General features: G+C 37.7%; 1 protein-coding gene across 45 annotated transcripts in view; it reads left to right on the top strand.

The window, feature by feature from the left end:
- Positions 1–19,085, top strand: part of DST (dystonin) — a 505,428-nt gene that overhangs the window by 244,193 nt on the left and 242,150 nt on the right. For 23 of the 45 annotated variants that reach the window (XM_078369452.1, XM_008994605.4, XM_035295973.3 and 20 more), the window contains 2 exons: positions 16,411–16,500; positions 18,793–18,870. In XM_078369452.1, coding sequence (XP_078225578.1) covers positions 16,411–16,500; positions 18,793–18,870 — 168 coding nt within the window. Of the gene's footprint in view, positions 1–16,410; positions 16,501–17,033; positions 17,133–18,792; positions 18,871–19,085 lie in introns of all 45 variants that reach the window. The other 22 variants (XM_035295954.3, XM_035295949.3, XM_078369433.1 and 19 more) reach the window with 2 other exon arrangements.

Genomic DNA, 19,085 nt, shown 5'->3' with positions numbered 1-19,085 from the left:
CTTCTTACAGGTCAGTTCTTTTCTTTTTTTTTTGGAGTTTCAATATTCTTGCCCAAGTGCAACGGTGCAGTCTTGGCTCACTGCAACCTCTGTTCTGCCTCCTGGGTTCAAGCAATTCCCCTGCCTCAGCCTCCCAAGTAGCTGGGATTACAGGCATGCATGACCATACCGGCCTAATTTTGTAGTTTTAATAGAGACAGGGTTTCTCCATGTTGGTCAGGCTGGTCTTGAACTCCCGACCTCAGGTGATGCATCCGCCTTGATCTCCTAAAGTGCTGCAATTACAGGTGTGAGCCACCCCAGCCAATTATTTTCTAATTTAGGAAAGACTTACTCTTTCCATTCACTTGAATTATAACTGAGCTATTTCTTTAATTGTCTAAAATGTTTGTACCTGTTTATGTTGGGCCAGTCCTCCAGAATGATATAAGATGTATATGGCAGCTCTTAAATACCTGAAGATACTATTTTGTCCTTCTTCATTGCTTTTTTCTTTTGACTTGTCAGTCAGATAGTTCCATTTCCTTTATTTTAGTCTCATGTGATAAGATTTTCAATTGGCTGGGCATGGTGGCTCACGCCTGTAATCCAAGCACTTTGGAGGCCAAGGTGGGCGGATCTCCTGAGGTTGGGAGTTCAAGACTAGCCTGACCAACATGGTGAAACCCCATCTTTAAAAAAAAAGATTTTCCATCGTACATTTCTTTTTCTAACGTATTCTCTTTCAGTTTTTAAGTTTGAAATTATTAAGTCTATTGAGTTGAAGACAGAAAATGAGAAGCAAAGTCTACTGTGTAATCAGAGCTATACAATGCCCAGAGCATGGACAAAAGTTACCTGTTATGATCTCAACTATGTTTGCATTATCTTTTACCTTTCACCGCCATACCTTTATACATGTTCAGCTATTTACCTATTTACTTACCTTTACAGTGGCTTTTTGTTTCTACATTGTAGGATAATTCCTTTAGTCTTAACTACTTTAAAGTTTTTTTCTTAAAACATGTACTACTTTTATTGTAAAAAAAGAACAAGGTAATGTTACTTTGTAAAAACTTAGTCCTTCCCACTCTTAATTCGCCAGGGCAAGGCAATTGGATAATTCATCTCTTTTAAAGGAGTTAAAGACTGGTAATGACTAATGTGCTAACTCCTCCTAAGCGTATTTGCATCCTAACTAAGGAGCCTTTGTCTACAAACTATGGCAGGTGGACCAAACCCAGCCAGTTTTTTTTTTTTGGTACCGTCCTTGAGCTAAGAATATGTTTTACATTTTTAAGTAATTGAAACCAAAAGAAGAATATTTTGTACCACCTGAAAATTATATGAAACCAAAAATTCAGTGATCATAAAATTGTATTGACTCAGCCACACCCATTCATTTATGTGTGGTTACATACTATACGGCCCTCCAAGCCAAAAATACTGTCTGGCCTTGTATTGAAAAAGTTTTCTGACCTCTGCTTTAGAGTGAGGTTTTCTATATGTTTAAGGGAAAGTTTTGTGTATGTTCATCTTGAGTGGTGAAGACAGGATGGCCTTCTGTATTTTCTCTGAAGGCATTTATGACAGTGGCTTTCCTTTTCTGTGATTTTGTCCCATAACTGCTTTTCTGAATGAGCTTTTCTCTTTGGTTTATTTAACAAAATGGTGTTTGAATGGGCCAGTTCAGTATATTGCTTTACTACTTAGGCGAAATTTTATTTCTGTGATAATTCTCTTCCAGGAAAGATGTGGTCGTGAGTGATGCTCTCATTGTAAATGTGACTTCCAGATAAGAGTTGACTTACCTGTGTGTCAAGGTCGAAGCCTATGCTAATGTAAAACTGAGGAAATGTTTCCTTTATCCCTCAAATTGATCTGTTTCCTAACTAGACCACTTGGTAATCTTTTACATGTGACTTTCCATTTGCTTTTTGCTCTCTTTAAATATAACCTCCGCTTTGGTCTAGATAAAGGGTTTCATAGTGGTTCACACGGACAGATTTTCCTTATTTATTAGTATTCTGATCAGTCCTTTCACTTAATTATTTTTGATGATCTTTAGAACTATTTTTCAATAAATACAAATTATACATCCCTGTAAGTGTATTTGATTTGTATGTACTGACCCATATTGAATAGTCTAACATTCTGTCTTATATTTTGGGAACCATTATTAATTCTTGTTGAATTTTGACAGATACAAACATTTTTTCATGTGTGAACGTTGCTGCCACTCCATTTTTCAAAAGGAGTGTGTCTAAAATATTTTTTTAAATCTCAGCTTTATTGAGATAATTTACATATTATGAAATTCATTTAAGTGTTTAATTGAACAATTTTTAGTAAATTTACAGAATTGTGCAACTGTTACCATGTCCTAATTTTAGAACGTTTTCCTCATTCCAAAAAGAAACCTTGTACCCATTTGTCCTGTTTCTCCCCTATTCTCAGCTGTAGACAACAACTGATAATGTTTCCGTATCAATGGATTTGTCTTTTCTGGATATTTCACATAAACAGAGTTATATATGTTATTTTCTGTCTGATTTCTTTTACTTAGCATAATGATTTTTGTGATTCATCCACGCAGTGGTATGTCTCTTCATTCATTCCCTTTTTTGTCAAGTAGTATTCCATTCTATAGCTAGATCACATTTTGTGTATCCACTCAACAGTTGATGGCCCTCTGGGTTTTTTCTGCTGTGTGACTCGTGTGAACAATGCTGCTGTGAGCTGCATGTGCAAGACTTTGTTTAGATACATGTTTTTATTTCTTTTGCACATTTCCCTAGAAATGGAATTGTTGGGTCATATTGTAGATCTAGTTTAACATTTTAAGAAATTACCAAACTATTTTCCAAAGTGATTGCATCATTTCACCTTTGCACTAGCAATGTGTAAGGATTCTGATTTCTTTACATTCTTGTTAACACTTGACATTGTCTGTCTTTGATTAGTGCTAGCTCATTGTAATTTTAATTTTGCCGATGACTAATAATGTTGCGTTTCTTTTCATCTGCTTTTTGGCCATTTGTGCACATTCTTTGGTGAATGTCTGTTCAGATCTTTGACTATTTTTATTTTTTATTTTTTGAGATGAGGTGTTGCTCTGTCACCTAGAATATAGTGGCATGATTATAGCTCATTGCAGCCTCAAACTCCCACTATAGCCTCCCAAGTAGTTAGAGCTACAGGCACACACCGTCACGCCCTACTATTAAAATTTTTTTTTTTTTAAAGACAAGGTTTCACTATGTTGCCCAGGCTGGTCTCAAACTTGTCTCAAACAGTTCTCCCACCTTAGCCTCCTGAGTGTAACTGCCCAGTGGACTCTTCTTGCTTGCTGCCTAGATTGAGCCTATTTATAAAGGCAGGGGAATTGCAATAGAGAAAGAGTTTTATACATATAGAGCCAGTGAAACAGAAGACTGGTGTTTTATTATTACTCAAATCAGTCTTTCCCAAAATTCAGAGGCTTGGGGTTTTCAAGGATAGCTTGGGAGAAGAGAAGGAGTTGGATAGGCAATAGTTGCTTGCTGCTGCTTTGCTGAAGGGCTATCATAGGGCTGTCGGAAATGGTCCTTATGAACCTGTGAACCTGTGTGACTTCTGGCTGGAGCCACAGTAGTAATTGGTGGGTTCAGGTGGAGCCAGCAGTTGTCAGATATGCAAAAAGCCTGAAAAGACATCTGAAAAGGCCATCTTAGGTTCTGCAATAGTGAAGCTATTTGCAGGAGTAATTGGGGAAGCTGTATATCTTGTATCCTCTGGAATAATGGTGGGTAATCATTTATGTCTGTACCTTAGCAGAATTTAGGCTCTTCTCATTCCTAAGTCTGGTGGTCTCCTTTAGCTTTACAGAGGCAATTGGATTTGGGGGAATGGCTATTATCGCCTAAACCAGGGGTCCCCAACCCCTGGGCCACAGAGTAGTTTTGGTCTATGGCTTTTTAGGAACCAGGGCCACAAAAGAGGAAGTGAGTAGTGGGCAAACAAGCATTTTCACCTGAGCTCCACCTCCTGTCAGATCTGCAGTGCCATTCGATTCTCCTAAGAGTGTGAACCCTATTATGAACTGCACTTAAAAGGGATCTAGGTTGCAAGCTCCTTAGGAGAATCTAATACCTGATGATCTTAGGTGGAACAGTTTCATCCTGAAACCATCCCCCATTCTATGGAAAAATTGTCTCCCATGAAATCAGTCCCAGGCGTCAAAACTGTAGGGGACCGCTGATTTAAACTGTAAACTAAATGTCTCCCAAAGTTAGCTTGGTCCAAGTTCAGGAATAATTAAGGGCAGTTTGAAAGCTGGTCTGCCTAGTTTGGTGGGGATTGGTTAGATCAGATCTCTTCTACTACTATATTTTCTCACTCATACAGTTTTCCCAAAGGCAGTTTCATGAGTAGCTGGGATTACAGTTGTGAGCCATCACCCCTGGTTCTCTTTGCCTATGTTTAGATTGGGTTTAAATGCTCTTATTGTTGAGTTTTTAAAAAATCACATATGCTTTTGCTATCGTATATTAGAAATCTCTGTGGAACCCAAGGTCATAAAGATTTACTGCCATGATTTTATCTAACAATTGTGTAGTTTTGGCTGTTACCTCTAAGTCTGTGATTCATTTTGTGGAAAAGGTTCATACCAATGCTTTTGCCTGAGGGTATTCAGTTTCCCCAGCAATATTTGCTTAAAAAACTATCCTTCTTTTATCAAATACCAGCTGTCCATAAATGTATGGATCTATTTCTGGACTCTCTGTTATGTTCCATTGCTCTATATATTTATTTTTATTGAAAGTGTTTTGTTTTATGATTCATTATTAAGTCTTGAAATTTGATTTATTTAGACACTTCCCAGCCAGTCATTTACCAAACTAATTAGATGGGTAAGGGTTGTAGGGGTGGAGGGCAAGCTTCTGTTTTGCCCTCTTTGAAGATTTGCTGAAATGCTGACAACAGACAGATTCACAGGAGAAAAAGGCATACAGATTTATTTACACATGCATAGACTTGAAAAATCCAGCAAATATGAGGCTCAAAGAAGGGCTAAATGGTTGGGGCTTATGTACCCTCTTCACAGATTAGAGGGAAGTGGGGAGGTTGTAGGAAATTTTAGAAGGGCAACAAATGGTTTTCGGGGGAAATGGATGAGCCCAAAGAACAATGGCCTGGGACAAAGTTCCTCTGAGCTCTGGGGGAGCTGCTAGGAAGGTGAAGGGCAAAACTTGACTGTGAATAACATTTGTTTGGTTATTTCGATAAAGACTTTTAGGTAGTCTGTCTAAGCAGCCCTCAGAAGAGTAGATGAAAAGTCTGTCTGGGCATGGTGATGACTTTTTAATCTCATCTCTTTTCTGTGGTTAATCTATCCTGTTATTTGTTGAAACTCCTAGAGAGAGGTCTTAAAGCAATTGCATTTCTTTTGGACAGAAATTTCCCTAATCAGATAAGGAAAAATTCTAGAGAGCCTCCCTCCCTGCCCTTGGTGAGAAGTGGGAGAGAAACAAGAGAAGGTTAGAAAGTTAGGCACTGTGTAAGGACTTCCAATTTCTTCTGTTCAACGTGCTCAGCATGCCAGAGTACCATACTTTGGAGGTGTCATTCTCTGCACCCTAATAGGGGAAATACTTAGGAGGTTTGGCATGCAGAAGTGGACATTTCTTTTCAATGTGTTCGTCATTCAGAAGCAGTTTATTTAGCTCCAACTGTGTGGCAGGACCTGATGCCAGGCACTAAGTCCCATAGATGCCATGATGGGCCTTGGGGCAAAAACAAATCCCCTGCTAGGAAGTCATTTGATGGGATTTGTGAATCCATTTCCTGAGTTTCTGTTTTTCCCCATGATCGGGCAGGCATTCAGGAGCCTACAGCTGAGTGCATGGCTAAGGTCAAATGCAAAGTGTAGGTGACTAATCTTTTATTTATTTAGCAAAAGTTCTTTGAATATCTACTATATGAAAGGCATTGTGCCAGGCATAAGCATTTGCAGTGTATACCTAAGACAGAGCTCTGTCTTTTTGAGGGAATTATTAATACGTTTAGGTATATTGTCTACATAAAACTATTCTATAAGTAAAATGATGATTGGTGTACTGGTGGTGTAATCCACTCTGTAGTGCAGAGGAGGGAAACCATCACTGCCTGGTTGACATTAGAACTTGACCTAGGCGGAAAAATAAGATTTCAGTAACTAGAGGAAGAATGGGGCCAGGAAAGCATTTCAGGTAGAAGGAATACTGAGTATCAACAAAGTAATATGACAGCAGAGGTTTTAGAATGTGACCTCAAGTATTCAGCAGACATTTTGTTTCAAAATCTCTCTTAGCCTTCAGGAATGGACATGAAGCCCTGGTTCTCTGGGACCTGAGCATCTTGTAGTAAACCCGAAGCTGTCATGTGGCTCACTTTCAGAAGTGTGGCCTCTGATTTGCTAGGTGTTACTTGGCTCTACCCTGCTCTTGGTGAAACTTGTTACTTTAAAAGAGCTCAGATGGGCTGGAGAGAAAATAACTTCCACTTAGATTTAAGCTTCAGTAAGAGACATAAATGCAGTTCCTCTTTTGTGACACCGGGCTTTTACAACTGGGAAAACTAGTTTTTGAGTATTTGTGGTCCAGAGATCTCTGTTGCGTAGACTAGAATCTGGAAATTTGACAAACTTATGATGTCATTTAGGAAGTAATCACTTTGAAACTTTTAATCCTCCTACAGAAAGTATATTTCTGTTGCAGATTAATTTAACAAGAGTATATATGGCATCTGTCAAATTTTTAAATTAAGCAATTAAAATAAAAGAATAAACCTGTATTTATAATTCCATTCCAAACATATCAGTTCCCCAGATGTGATTTTGAGTGTTTTTATTTTAGAAAAATATGAATCCTGGTACTGGGGACCTGGAGTGTCATCTGGATATAAGGAAACATTCTTTGACAGGGAAGAGGTGTTAAGCATCAGAATGGATTGTAGCAGAGGCAGTGGTATCTCATCATCTGGGGGTGTCTTTAAAAATAGTGTTAGTGTTCCTCTCCTTGTGTCAGTTGTCTCGATCATAATCCTGGGTTATTTCAAAGGTTTAATGAGGAGGATGTAACCAGTTGTTTTCAGTTGTTTATTTGCAAGGACTGGAGAAAATGGGCCTATGTTTAAAGAGGAGTGAATTAGTTTGCATATGAAGTATCTGAAAGTATCAGAGTATTGTGAAAAACCTTAAAACTATAAAATATGCTGTGAAGAGATCCCTAGATTTTCCAAACCTTGAGACTTGAAAAAAAGAGATGAAGTAACCACTTGTGTCATGCCTATCCTAATCTGTCACCCTAGCAAATAATGCTATGAAAGGGACACCAGGAAGTGCTCATGATGGCATGACCAGAAGGTATCTGCACTCCTTGCTGGCGGCACCTTTCCTGGAGCTGTATCTATCAGTGGATTCTGTAGCTTGCCCAGCACTAACCCCGCTCCATGAGGTCCTTGCTTCCTCCCGAGTCTTTAGCCTGACTTATGTTGTAACCAGTCCAGCAAGTGGCTTACTGATTGGGTGAGGACAGAGCCGTGTAAGACATCATCCAGGAAGTAGATGAAGTTAATTTTTTTTTTTTTTTCTTTTTTGAGACGGAGTTTCGCTCTTGTTACCCAGGCTGGAGTGCAATGGCGCGATCTCGGCTTACTGCAACCTTCGCCTCCTGGGTTCAGGCAATTCTCCTGCCTCAGCCTCTGGAGTAGCTGGGATTACAGGCACGTGCCACCATGCCCAGCTAATTTTTTGTACTTTTTTTTAGTAGAGACGGGGTTTCACCATGTTGACCAGGATGGTTTCGATCTCTTGACCTCATGATCCACCTGCCTCGGCCTCCCAAAGTGCTGGGATTACAGGCTTGAGCCACCGTGCCTGGCTGAAGTTAATTTTTGAGGTTTAGGTAGTCCTTATGTGTGTGTGTGTGTGTGTTGACATTATAGCTATTTTTTCTTTTCTTTTTTTTTTTCTGAGGTGGAGTCTCTCTCTGTCCCCCAGGCTGTAGTCCAGTGGCACGATCTTGGCTCACTACAACCTCCACCTCCTGAGTTCAGGCTATTCTCTTGCCTCAGCCTCTGAAGTAGCTGGGATTACAGGCCTACGCCATCTTGCCCAGCTAATTTTTGTGTTTTTAGTAGAGACGGGGTTTCACTGTGTTGGTCAGGCTGGTCTTGAACTCCTGACCTTGTGATCTGCCCTCCCCGTGATCCGTTCACCTATGCCTCCCAAATTGCTGGGATTACAGGTGTGAGCCACCGTGCCTGGCCCTATGCCTATTTTTTCTATCAACAGCTGTGTTGTAAAAAGTCAGTAGTTTAAGTGATGCTAGTAGGGGAGAAAACAGTTCTTATTTGGGGCAGATATCTATTAAATTGTTGAACGACGGTGTTAAAGGTCAGGCATTGACAACCTATAGCTCATTTGACCTATAGCCCCAAAAGGGATGATTCAGCTCAGAAGTATTCAGGGCAATTGCCACAACCAGCACTTTAATCAGAATTGCAAAGTAGTTGAAATTTTTATTTGCCATGTCCTTATATACCTTTTCTGACGCTTCTCTACCCACTCACCAGCTGCTCAGGGTCTTTGGACTGCCTTTTACCTGGAATCATACCATGCCCTGCACTGCAGTGCTACTCCCCTACATGTTTTTCCATCTTACCATCAACCATGATTAAGATTTCTTTGAAACCAATGATAGGTAGGTATAAAGAGGAAAGTTAGTCTGGTAAAGTGACCTTGTTAGAAGCAGATGGCTTGAGGGCTTGCTGTGTCTGTCTTTGGAGCTGTCTTTTGTTGTTGTTGTTTCAAAGAAGAACAGAATGTTTTTACTTAAATACATTGCTAATTTACAATGATCAACTTCTAATTTACAATAATTCTGATGTATGAATTTGGTATAAGAGAGTTACAAGAGAGTCATTAGATGGGAGGATTTGATGAGGAAATACACACTTTCTGAACAAGTGTGAATTTTGTTCACAGGTGTAATTTAAATAAAACTAATTTAAAATTCTTTAACCTTTGCACAGTTTTAAAAATCTACAGGTTCAGGGGAAAATATGGGCAAAAATAGATTTTTTTTCCTGTTTCTTGCTAATAAAAGGGAAGATTTGAAAGGAAAGACAGAGACCTAAACCCAGACCAAACCAGAAGCAACCAACCCAAACCTCTGTTACAGAAAGAGTTACATACTTAAAAATATTTAAAAATTAAAATAGCTTTTAAAAAAGCTTTCTTGAAACCATGGTGAAACTGTATAGAAGAGAATAAAAAAGTACCTAGGTAAAATAGTGACTAAAATACTCCAAATGTTAAAGTATTTATCTGTAATATATTCATAAACGTGTTTATTTTATTTGACTACCTAGTTCCACCTTGTGGTGAGAGACTAGAAAAGGCCAGTTTTTACATTTTAATTGATTATAGGTTGACCCAAAAGCTTAAAAGAGAAGCCTTCTTTGTCAAAGAGCCAATCAGGTCCAAAGAAGTAGACACATTATTTGTACCACCTAGTGCCAATGTGAATTTTTAAAAAACTCTCTGTTATTTTATCCACTAATACCTTAAGATGTATAACTAATATCTTTATGTCATAATTTTTTTTTTTTTTTAAGATGGGGTTTCACCATGATGGCCAGGCCGTCTTGAACTCCTGACCTCAGGTGATCCACCTACCTTAGCCTCCCAAAGTGCTAGGATTACAGGCGTGAGCCACCGCGCCCCACCTATTTCATAGTTTAAAAATAACCTAAAGGAGATGAATTCTGTATGACCTTAATGTTGACTTACCATAGCACTTTAAAAAAGCATAACCACCTTTTTATCATGCCAAAGAAGATTTAGAATTTATATAGAATCTGAATTGTAGTTTTATTCTTTCATAATTCTCGAAGAAGTAGTAATGAAATAAATTTGTAATGAAAAAACAACTTTAGATAAGGCAGCTACCTAAGAGAATACAATGTTTTTGAACATGTTTTGGTGTATTTTAAAAGCATTAATTTTCTTATCAATAATCAATATGTTCATATGTTGATATTTATGTTACCTTTATTTTTTCAATTAGGCCGTCTAAAGAGGTCTCCTAGGAGAACCTGATAGCTTATTTTTCATGAACATACTTGTTTGATCTAAAAAAGAATTGCATAGAAAAATATTTTAATTCATAATTTTCACTAATGCAAACTATCCTTTTTCTCTTCACCCAATTAGTACAAGCCAGTGAGGCGATCTCATTTGGGACAAACCTTCTTTTATTATTTATGTTTCTTTCTAAAGATAGCTGATTGTTTTCCAGAATACTGTGTCCTTTAGATATAGACCTTCTTTAAGAGAGGACTGTGAACCCTTTGTGTGGCTGATGTGTTGCTCGCTGCTACAGAGCTCACTAGACGGCATGCATTTTACCCAATATTCATTAATGCAACATCTCTTCCAGTTTCCTTTTTTCCTGAGGGACCATTCCTCCATTATTGTGTACAGGTTAGGCCCTCGATTTTACCTGTGATTGATTTGTTTTTGCTTAAGATAATAGTTTATAGGGAAGCTTTTATATTGGTCAGATATTATGTCCTAATTCTGCTTAAAATTCAATAGTTTTCTTTGCTTAGGAAAAGCTCAAGCTTCTTAACCCGGCATATAAAGCCATCATGTCCTCCAGCCCATCGTTCCAGCCTTATCTTCCACTTCATGCTTCACTGAACTTTACCACTGCCTTCCTTCCTTGCAACTCACATATAGTTTTTTGTGTCCTTGCCTTTTCCTTTGTGCTTGGTCCTCCCTCCACCTGGAACATTCCCATCTTCTCTGCTGGGAGGACCACAGATTGGGTTAAAGCTCCTTATAACTTTCTGAGTATGCTCTGAATGCATTCACTTTATACTGCAATTTATTTCCTCTCAGATTATAGGCTTCAAGAGGTGGCACCGTCATTATTGATCTTTGTACCTATAGAAGTTAAAGGATACCCTGCCGTATGACAGATGGATGCTCAATAAATACATTGTGACTTGAACTGAATTGCAGCGAAACGATAATGATATGGTTAAATAATGGAAAGTAACATTTCTGGGGAATTTGTCTAGATTGACATCCACCACTGTAATATCAGATTTTTTAAAAATAAAGTTTAAATATTAAGTAAGCAGCTATATGATGATTCTCTTTTCTTCAAAGCTGAATTTGATATAGCCTACATAAAACCACACAATTATAGTTTAACAAAAGGGAAATTTTCAGTGTAGTATTTTGGATCAGTTAAGCCATTCAGGTAATACAGATCTGGTGTGATCTACTCTGTTCTCAATGCAAAATAAATTTGAAGTATTGTCCATGTCATCACCAGCATCTTGTTTAGAATTTTTGTTGCCCATAGAATGTTTTCTTTCTTGGGATATTCTTTTTTTTTTTTTTTTTTAAATTTTTTATTGGATTTTAGGTTTTGGGGTACATGAGCAGAGCATGCAAGACAGTTGCATAGGAACACACATTGGGATATTCTTTTAAGTTAAAGATTAGTGCCCCCTAGAGGTAAATTCTAGATGCAATGCTGTATACATATTTTTTTTGAAGTACTGCAAAATTCTAAGAATTGTGTGAAATACAGAAAATGCTGTATCACCCTTGTTATGTAATTCAGGTTATGTAAGTTAATCCCAGAGTATTTTATAGTGCTTTTACTTTGCTCATCACTTCCTCTAGCACTACTTATTCAGACAGTCTTTTGTCCCATAGGGAGAAAATATCCAAAAAGAGAAGAAGGAATGCTTTACTAAAAACTGAAAGTAGAATATTAGGGATAATGGCAGTTAGTGTATTCATCTGTGAAGGACAGTTACCAGGCCAAATGTCCGTGACTCACACTTGGGGTCAAAGAAAAGCTTTTCTATGTAGGCTTAACTGTTTCCTTTCCTTTCTTTTCTTTTACTTACATTTCTCAGTAGATCAGATTGAAACCCCAATTCTTTCCCCTCAGTTCATTCACGACGACCCCTGATGCGTAATGTTGATTTAAAAATTTTTAATAGCATCCTCTTTTGTTCCATTAATTTGTGCTGACGAAACTGACCCAGTATTCTAAAGCACTTAGCACAAGGTTAGGCATCTAGTAGTGACTCACAGTATGTATATTTCTGTTGATTATTGTTAGTAACGTTTACTTTTCAAAGAATGGTATCTTACATTTTCATATACAGCATTTCCGTGGACCCTCAGAATAATCAACTGAGACAGGAAAAACAGGCACTATCACGGGATAGCCAGTGTCTCTGGATTTTTTTCACGAATTATAGAAGTTAAATTAGTTTATCACTGCATTTTTTTTTCTAAAATTATTAAGAAATTAAGCCGTAAGTCTTAAGAATAGCTTTTATTTTGTACATTTTCTAAGTTGACAGGTCATTGATTTTGTTTTTTAAATGATGATAATTTGATTTAAAGATTATTGACTTTTTGTTTTCTAGGTTGATCTAGTTCTGTTTTCCAGCCTTTATTTTGCAGATAAAAAAACTGAAGCCTAGAGAGTTTAGACTGTTGGTGCAAATTCATTCATAAGGCCAGGGGCTTAATGCGTTTTGTTTTACCACAGCTTTTCTCTTTTCCTAATTTAGATTTGCATGGCATAGTATTGTTATTTCCCTTCTCTAAACATGTCTTTTAATTTTTCTTTGTACGATGGTAACAAATGACACCATCAAATGGTTTTGGAAAGTTTCCCTTGTATGGAGAGTTTTGTTCAGTATGGAAAGCAAGTTGTGAGATTGCCTTCCTATGAGATAAGTGTTCAGAATCACACCCCATCTTTAACTGTCCTGGAGTGAGAAGGACACAAGAAGTAGAATATAGAGTGCAATGTGAGTCTGGTAGGGTGTTGCATAGTAGGCCAGGGGCACAGAATTCTCAGCACTGTTAAGTCCTGGAAGGCCCTAACCCAATCATGTGCTTGGATTCTGCTGTCCTTCTGTGTACGAAGAATATCAGACATGCACAATAAAGTTATCTATTTTGAGAAATCAAGCAGGTGGCTGAGAATCAGGAGCTGCATAATATTGTTTATATAAATATAATCTTTTCGTGTTCCCATTCAGGCTCTTTTAGAGTTAGGATGCTTTCTGTTTCTTTTGGAGATACACTGAGAAGTACATATATTTAGATGCATTAATGTACATAACATTCACAAGCTTAGCTTTTCAGCCTTGTTTTGAAGTAGACCTTAGCCTTATAAATTCAAGCTTGTATCTTGGAATGAGACTGGGTGAATTCTTAGAGTACACTAATATAGGAGTCCCCAACCCCAAGACCACAGACAGGCAATGGTCCAGTCCGTGACCTGTTAGGAACTGGGCTGCAGCATTTCCACCTGAGCTCCGCCTCCTGTCAGATCAGTGGTGGCATATGATTCTCATAGGAGCACAAACTTTGTTTTCTTTTCTTTTTCTTTTTTTTGAGATGGAATCTCACTCTGTTGCCTAGGCTGAAGTGCAGTGGCATGATCTCAGTTCACTGCAACCTCCGCCTTATGGGTTCAAGTGATTCTCTTGTCTCAGCCTTCCAAGTAGCTGGGAGTACAGGTACCCACCATGCCCAGCTAATTGTTTTTGTATTTTTAGTAAAGACTGGGTTTTGCCGTGTTGGCCAGGCTGGTCTCGAAATCCTGACCTCAAGTTATCCACCCATCTCTGCCTCCCAAAGTGCTGGGGATTACAGGTATGAGCCACTGTGCCAGGCCGTGAACCCTATTGTGAACTGTGTGTGAGGGATCTATGGTGTGCTCTCCTTATGAGAATCCAATGCCTGGTGATCTGAGGTAGAACAGTTTCTTCCCAAAACTACCGTCTCCTGCATCTGTGGAAAAATTGTCTTCCATGAATTGATCTGTGAGTAGAAAATTGCAGTATTAGTACTCATTTCACTAAATGCTTATCTGTTTGTGTACATGTCATGCATGTAGTAGATATCTTCTGAAAAGGCCCTTGAAAATTGATTAATCTCTGAAATGTAGTTGAGAAGTTGAGGGAGTTATCCTTTCGTGGTATCCCAACATAGATATTCTAACTGAATGGATACTTCCTTTGTAACGTATTTGGTTATTTATAGGGTGTGTGTGTGTGTGTGTGTGTGTGTGTTTGTTTGTTTAAGATGGAGTCTCACTCTGTTGCCCAGGCACTCTGTGCCCAGTCTCACTCTGTTGCCCAGGCTCGAGCAGTGGCTCGATCTCAGCTCAGTGCAACCTCTCCCTCCTGGATTCAAATGATTCTCCTGTCTCAGCCTCCCAAGTAGCCGGGATTACAGGCACATACCACCATGCCCGGCTAATTTTTGTGTTTTTAGTAGAGACGGGTTTCACCGTGTTGGCTAGGCTGGTCTTGAACTCCTGACCTCAGGTGATCCATCCACGTCAGCCTCCCAAAGTGCTGGGATTACAGGTGTAAGCCACCGGTCCTGGCTTGTATTTACAGGTTTTTCTTAAGAAGGATTGCTTAAAGATGTTACAACATTTTTTGGGGGGAAATAAAATATTTTTAAACTTCATCTTAGTGTGATATTATCTCGTGACACCAGAGATTCAATTGCTATTCCTTGGGAATTAGAAAATCAAAATAAAATGTCAATTTGTAAACATGGAGATCTAGTTAAAAGTAATTTGACTTGCCTTTGGTTTTACTGTCATTTCAAAGGTACTATTGACATGAACAGTTACTTTGTGGTAGAGTAACTGAGCCTAAGCTAAGTACTCCTATTATTTGTAGTTAATAATGCCTAGAGGGATAATTAAATATTAAAAGGTTCTGTGACTTAGGTTAACTGTGCTAGAACACTGTCTGTAAAAGCTGGTAAATTTGATATGCAATTCCTAAGGGAACTTTTTCTTTGTCAGTCAAAAATATTTTCTGACACTAACAGAAGATACTGTAAAATGTATATATAGAGAGAGAGTCAACTAAGATAATAAGGTTTTATGGGATTTAAACTATTTTTTTGGACCGAGAGACTTATCATAAAAGTTTGCTTCCAGTTTACATTAGGTCTCTTCTTGTGCTTGTGTAGTTAAATAGTTTTGATCATAAGTTTAGATCTTTTCATTACTTTGTGCTATATGCTCACTTGACATATTGGAAGTGCAAAGGAGTTGGATTCATTTGTATACAGGGCTTGTGCCATGGGTGACTTAGGTGGGATTCTGGTTCCTGCTTCTTTCTGGCCCACTTCTTTGGCTCCTTTCATGCGAGCAGCCCCAAATCCCTAAAAGGCGAGAAAATGGAAATATGCCAGCCCACTGTGGAACAACCATCTCAATAGTCTGCTTTGACATTTGTCTGTCCAACACAAACCTTGTAGTGGCACACATGGTTACTAGAGCTATCCCTACTTGGCAGGCTGAAAAAAGCTTTTGAGAAATCTTTGATGGTTTGGGTTCTAAAATCACAGACTTTTAAATCAGACCTCTGGAATGCGGGAAGCTATTGTAGGTTGAATGTTAATTTCGTGCTAGTGCTATTAAGTTTTGAAAATCATCCATGATAAGGCCGAGCGCGGTGGCTCACACCTGCAACCTAGCACTTAGCGAGGCTGTGGTGTTCGGATCATGAGGTCAAGAGATCGAGACTATTCTGGCCAACATGGTGAAACCCCGTTCTACTAAAAATACAAAAATTAGCTGGGCGTGGTGGCACATGCTTGTAGTACCAGCTACTTGGGAGGCTGAGGCAAGAGAATTGCTTGAACCCGGTAGGTGTAGGTTGTAGTGAGCCGAGATTGTACCACTGTACTCCAGCCTGGCTACAGAGGGAGACTCCGTCCCCCTAAAAATCTTCCGTTATAGGAAGACTACTGTTGTGCAGAGGAGGGTTTGGACAGAGACCTTCTAACCTGACATGTATGGATTTAAAAAAAAATTTTGTAATAATTTTAGGCTTATAGGATGTTGCCAAAATAATATATAGAGTCTCATGTACCCATCACCCAGCTCACAACTATGAATTTTAAAAAATGTTCCTCTGTGTCCTTGATCCTGTTTTGGGCTGTAAGATCAACTGCAGGGGTGAAAACTCTACCCCCTTGTTAAGGTGGCTCTGGTCGCCATATTGGGAATCCTGAGTAAAGTCAAGGCATTGACTGTGTTTGAAGAATTGTAACCCAATGTAGTAGTCCAGGCTTATGTTTGTTCTGGTGTCTTAAAAATGTAATGATTTGAATTGTCTTTATGAATTATTAATCTGAAATTTACTGTTTTTAGTTTTTAAATTAAATTCAGTTTTTCAGTAATAAGAGAGTTTTAAAAAGTAAAAAATAGGTGCATGAATGAATACCATGTGAGGAATGTTTTTTACTTGTCTCCTTTTTATGTTTAAGGATGTTAAGGAAGATTCTGAGTTCTAGGACCCAAAATTTTGCTTTTGTCTTTGCAGGTTCGAAAACATGTGAATGATCTCTATGAAGACTTAAGGGATGGACACAATTTGATTTCTCTTTTAGAGGTTCTTTCAGGAGATACCTTGGTAAGTTTTAGCTTTCTTATTTATTTCGAAGAACGTGTAATCTTTTCTGCATATGACCAGTGTGTTTTCAATGCAGACTGTTTAGATTTTTGCAACATTCATCTTTTGAGTTGTGAATTCTGCCTGAAAAAGAAGTTCTGGTTAGATTCCTAAGCATTTTCAAACCTCAACTGATGTGAATTTGAGAGACTGAATCTGTTTGATTACTTCACTTATATAATCAGTTCTGTAATTAAAATACTGTTTTTGTTCTTGCTTCTTTTTTACCTTTGGGTTTTTTTTTTTTTTGCTTAGCAGAAGTTGGATGCATAATATAACCACATATTAAAAGACTTACAAATAGCAAGAAAATAAACATTGCTTTCTGAAAAATGGTCTAACCCATTCCGCAGGTGTCATTTCTTTTTTGTGAACATTACTTCCCCTTCTTGGTTACCTGTTCTCCTTCATTACGTTCTGTTCATGCTCTTCTTTTCATTTCTGGTCTGTCTTGTGTCTTTGCTGTCCTATCTTCTGTCTGTTATATTCATTAGCCAAGGGAGCGAGATTTTTTGAAGACCTTACGATTGGTGAGTGCAACAGAAGCATGCGAATATGAACAGCATGAGGATGTGGAGGATGAGGATAAGGGGGTAGGTGTCGCCCCCATAACTTGACTAACCTAGCCGTTCCCATGCGGTGAGCGCTAACGAAGTAACTCCTGGGTTCAGGCTCCTTTTTAGAAAAGTATAGAAAGGACCAAAACCCACAGTAAGGTGGATGTGTATGTACCAAAAAATTGGACAAAGGAAATATTTTCTCTTTTAAATTCTCTTCAGAGAGCTAAAATGATTGAATTGTTTATACATTACTGTGCACCGCATGGTAATTAAGCAGACTTAAAGTACATGATGGCATTTAAGTTAAACGATTTCATATATGTTGTATATAAACATGGAAATTTTACACCCAGTCTGCTAATTTTTGTGCAAATTCATTCAGTTTCTGAAAGTGATATTTCAAACATGGCAAAATTTATTGCTTTTTATTAAAGAACTTAAGGAAATTTTATTTAGTATTTAAGTTTCTGCTTTAAACCACACCTATTAGCAATAGGTATTTGATGGACATTTTTTACCTCTCTAATATGTCTCAAGGTATTTAAAAGGGAGATTTAAAAATCCAGTATCCCGATAGGACTCACAGAGCTGTTTAATCTCCATGGCGCTTAGTTGACTGAAGCCACCTTTGCAAGACAGACATGCTTCTTTTGTCTTCTACATACCTAGTGCTCCTCGGTTTTATTGGAAATTGTGCTTTTGTTGGATCCAGTGGGTAAATTTATCAACATTGTTTCTACTTGTTATGCAGAGCTTATTTTTCCTTCTGTGGTGTGCTGTCTGTTTTATTATGGCACCTTTGGTTTCAGCAACCTATGCGTATTGAAGAAGCCAAGCTGTCAATTGTCTTTTTTCTTTTTTCCCTTTGGAAGATTTTATGTGATAAATTTCAGCTCCATTCTTTGTATTTTTGTTAAGCATTTCTCAGCTCTGTTTCCTTATGTTTTCCTTTATGCTAACTTGTAACGTTTCTTGAGGGAAACGGCATTAAGGAAAATAGTTCTCCTTTGTCACTTTTCCTGAGACTGAGAAAATAATTGTGTCCATCCCCAAGTAGTGTAAAACGAGTATAGAGTCCTTTCTGAGGATTGTAGTGTCCAATTTTGTGAAAATGCTAAAATAAAATAAAGAGGAAATATGTATTTTTAATTGGTTTTCTCTCCTTATCATGGCTAAATAAACCTTCTCTGTCTTTCTCCTTCTTGGTGATTTTTATACTAACTGCATGCTACTTTATCTCATTTTCATTAATATGCCATATGTATGTATGTGTGTGTATATACAATTATAAAAACCCTCTTGCTAATAGTGTTCAGTAAGAAGGTAAAATGATGAACGATATTTACTTATTTTTGTGCCTCCATAGCTAAGTAATTGTAGGCTAGAATAGTTTTATTACCAAATATGAAAAGTCTGTATATTCTGTGACATTTTCTCTTTTCCTTTTGTTTAAATAAAAAATTTGTAATAAAGTACATGCTTAAATAAAATATATTTGGAAAAAAATCCCTAGTAGTTTTACATTCAATCTCAGACAATATAAGGAAATTGAAAACTTCTTAGAAAATCTTATAATGTTACCAAAACAGTAAATACTGTTGTGATATATTAAGATGAACAGAAAGTATATTAAAATTAGCATGGTCTGTGATAACAGAAACTGTTTTTTATACCTGCATTTTTCTATTCTTAGCCCAGAGAAAAAGGTCGGATGCGTTTTCACAGACTACAGAATGTACAAATTGCACTTGACTATTTGAAAAGACGCCAGGTATGATGTTTTTAAAAGACTATAATCATATAAACATATGTTACTAATACATCTATGTAGAAACATGTCAGGGAGTGACAAGGTTAAATTTACCTGTGAATTATAACCAGTAAACTTGTGCTTTGGTGAAGCAATATTTAAAAATGTGTTTAAACATTTGCTCCCAAGAAAAGGAAATTGATACTATGGATAAGCCCAGAGTAATTACAAGTGAC

This window comes from Callithrix jacchus, chromosome 4, assembly GCF_049354715.1.
Source record: "Callithrix jacchus isolate 240 chromosome 4, calJac240_pri, whole genome shotgun sequence".
NCBI classification, from domain to species: domain Eukaryota; kingdom Metazoa; phylum Chordata; class Mammalia; order Primates; family Cebidae; genus Callithrix; species Callithrix jacchus.
This window is presented reverse-complemented; position numbering and strand designations above follow the sequence as displayed.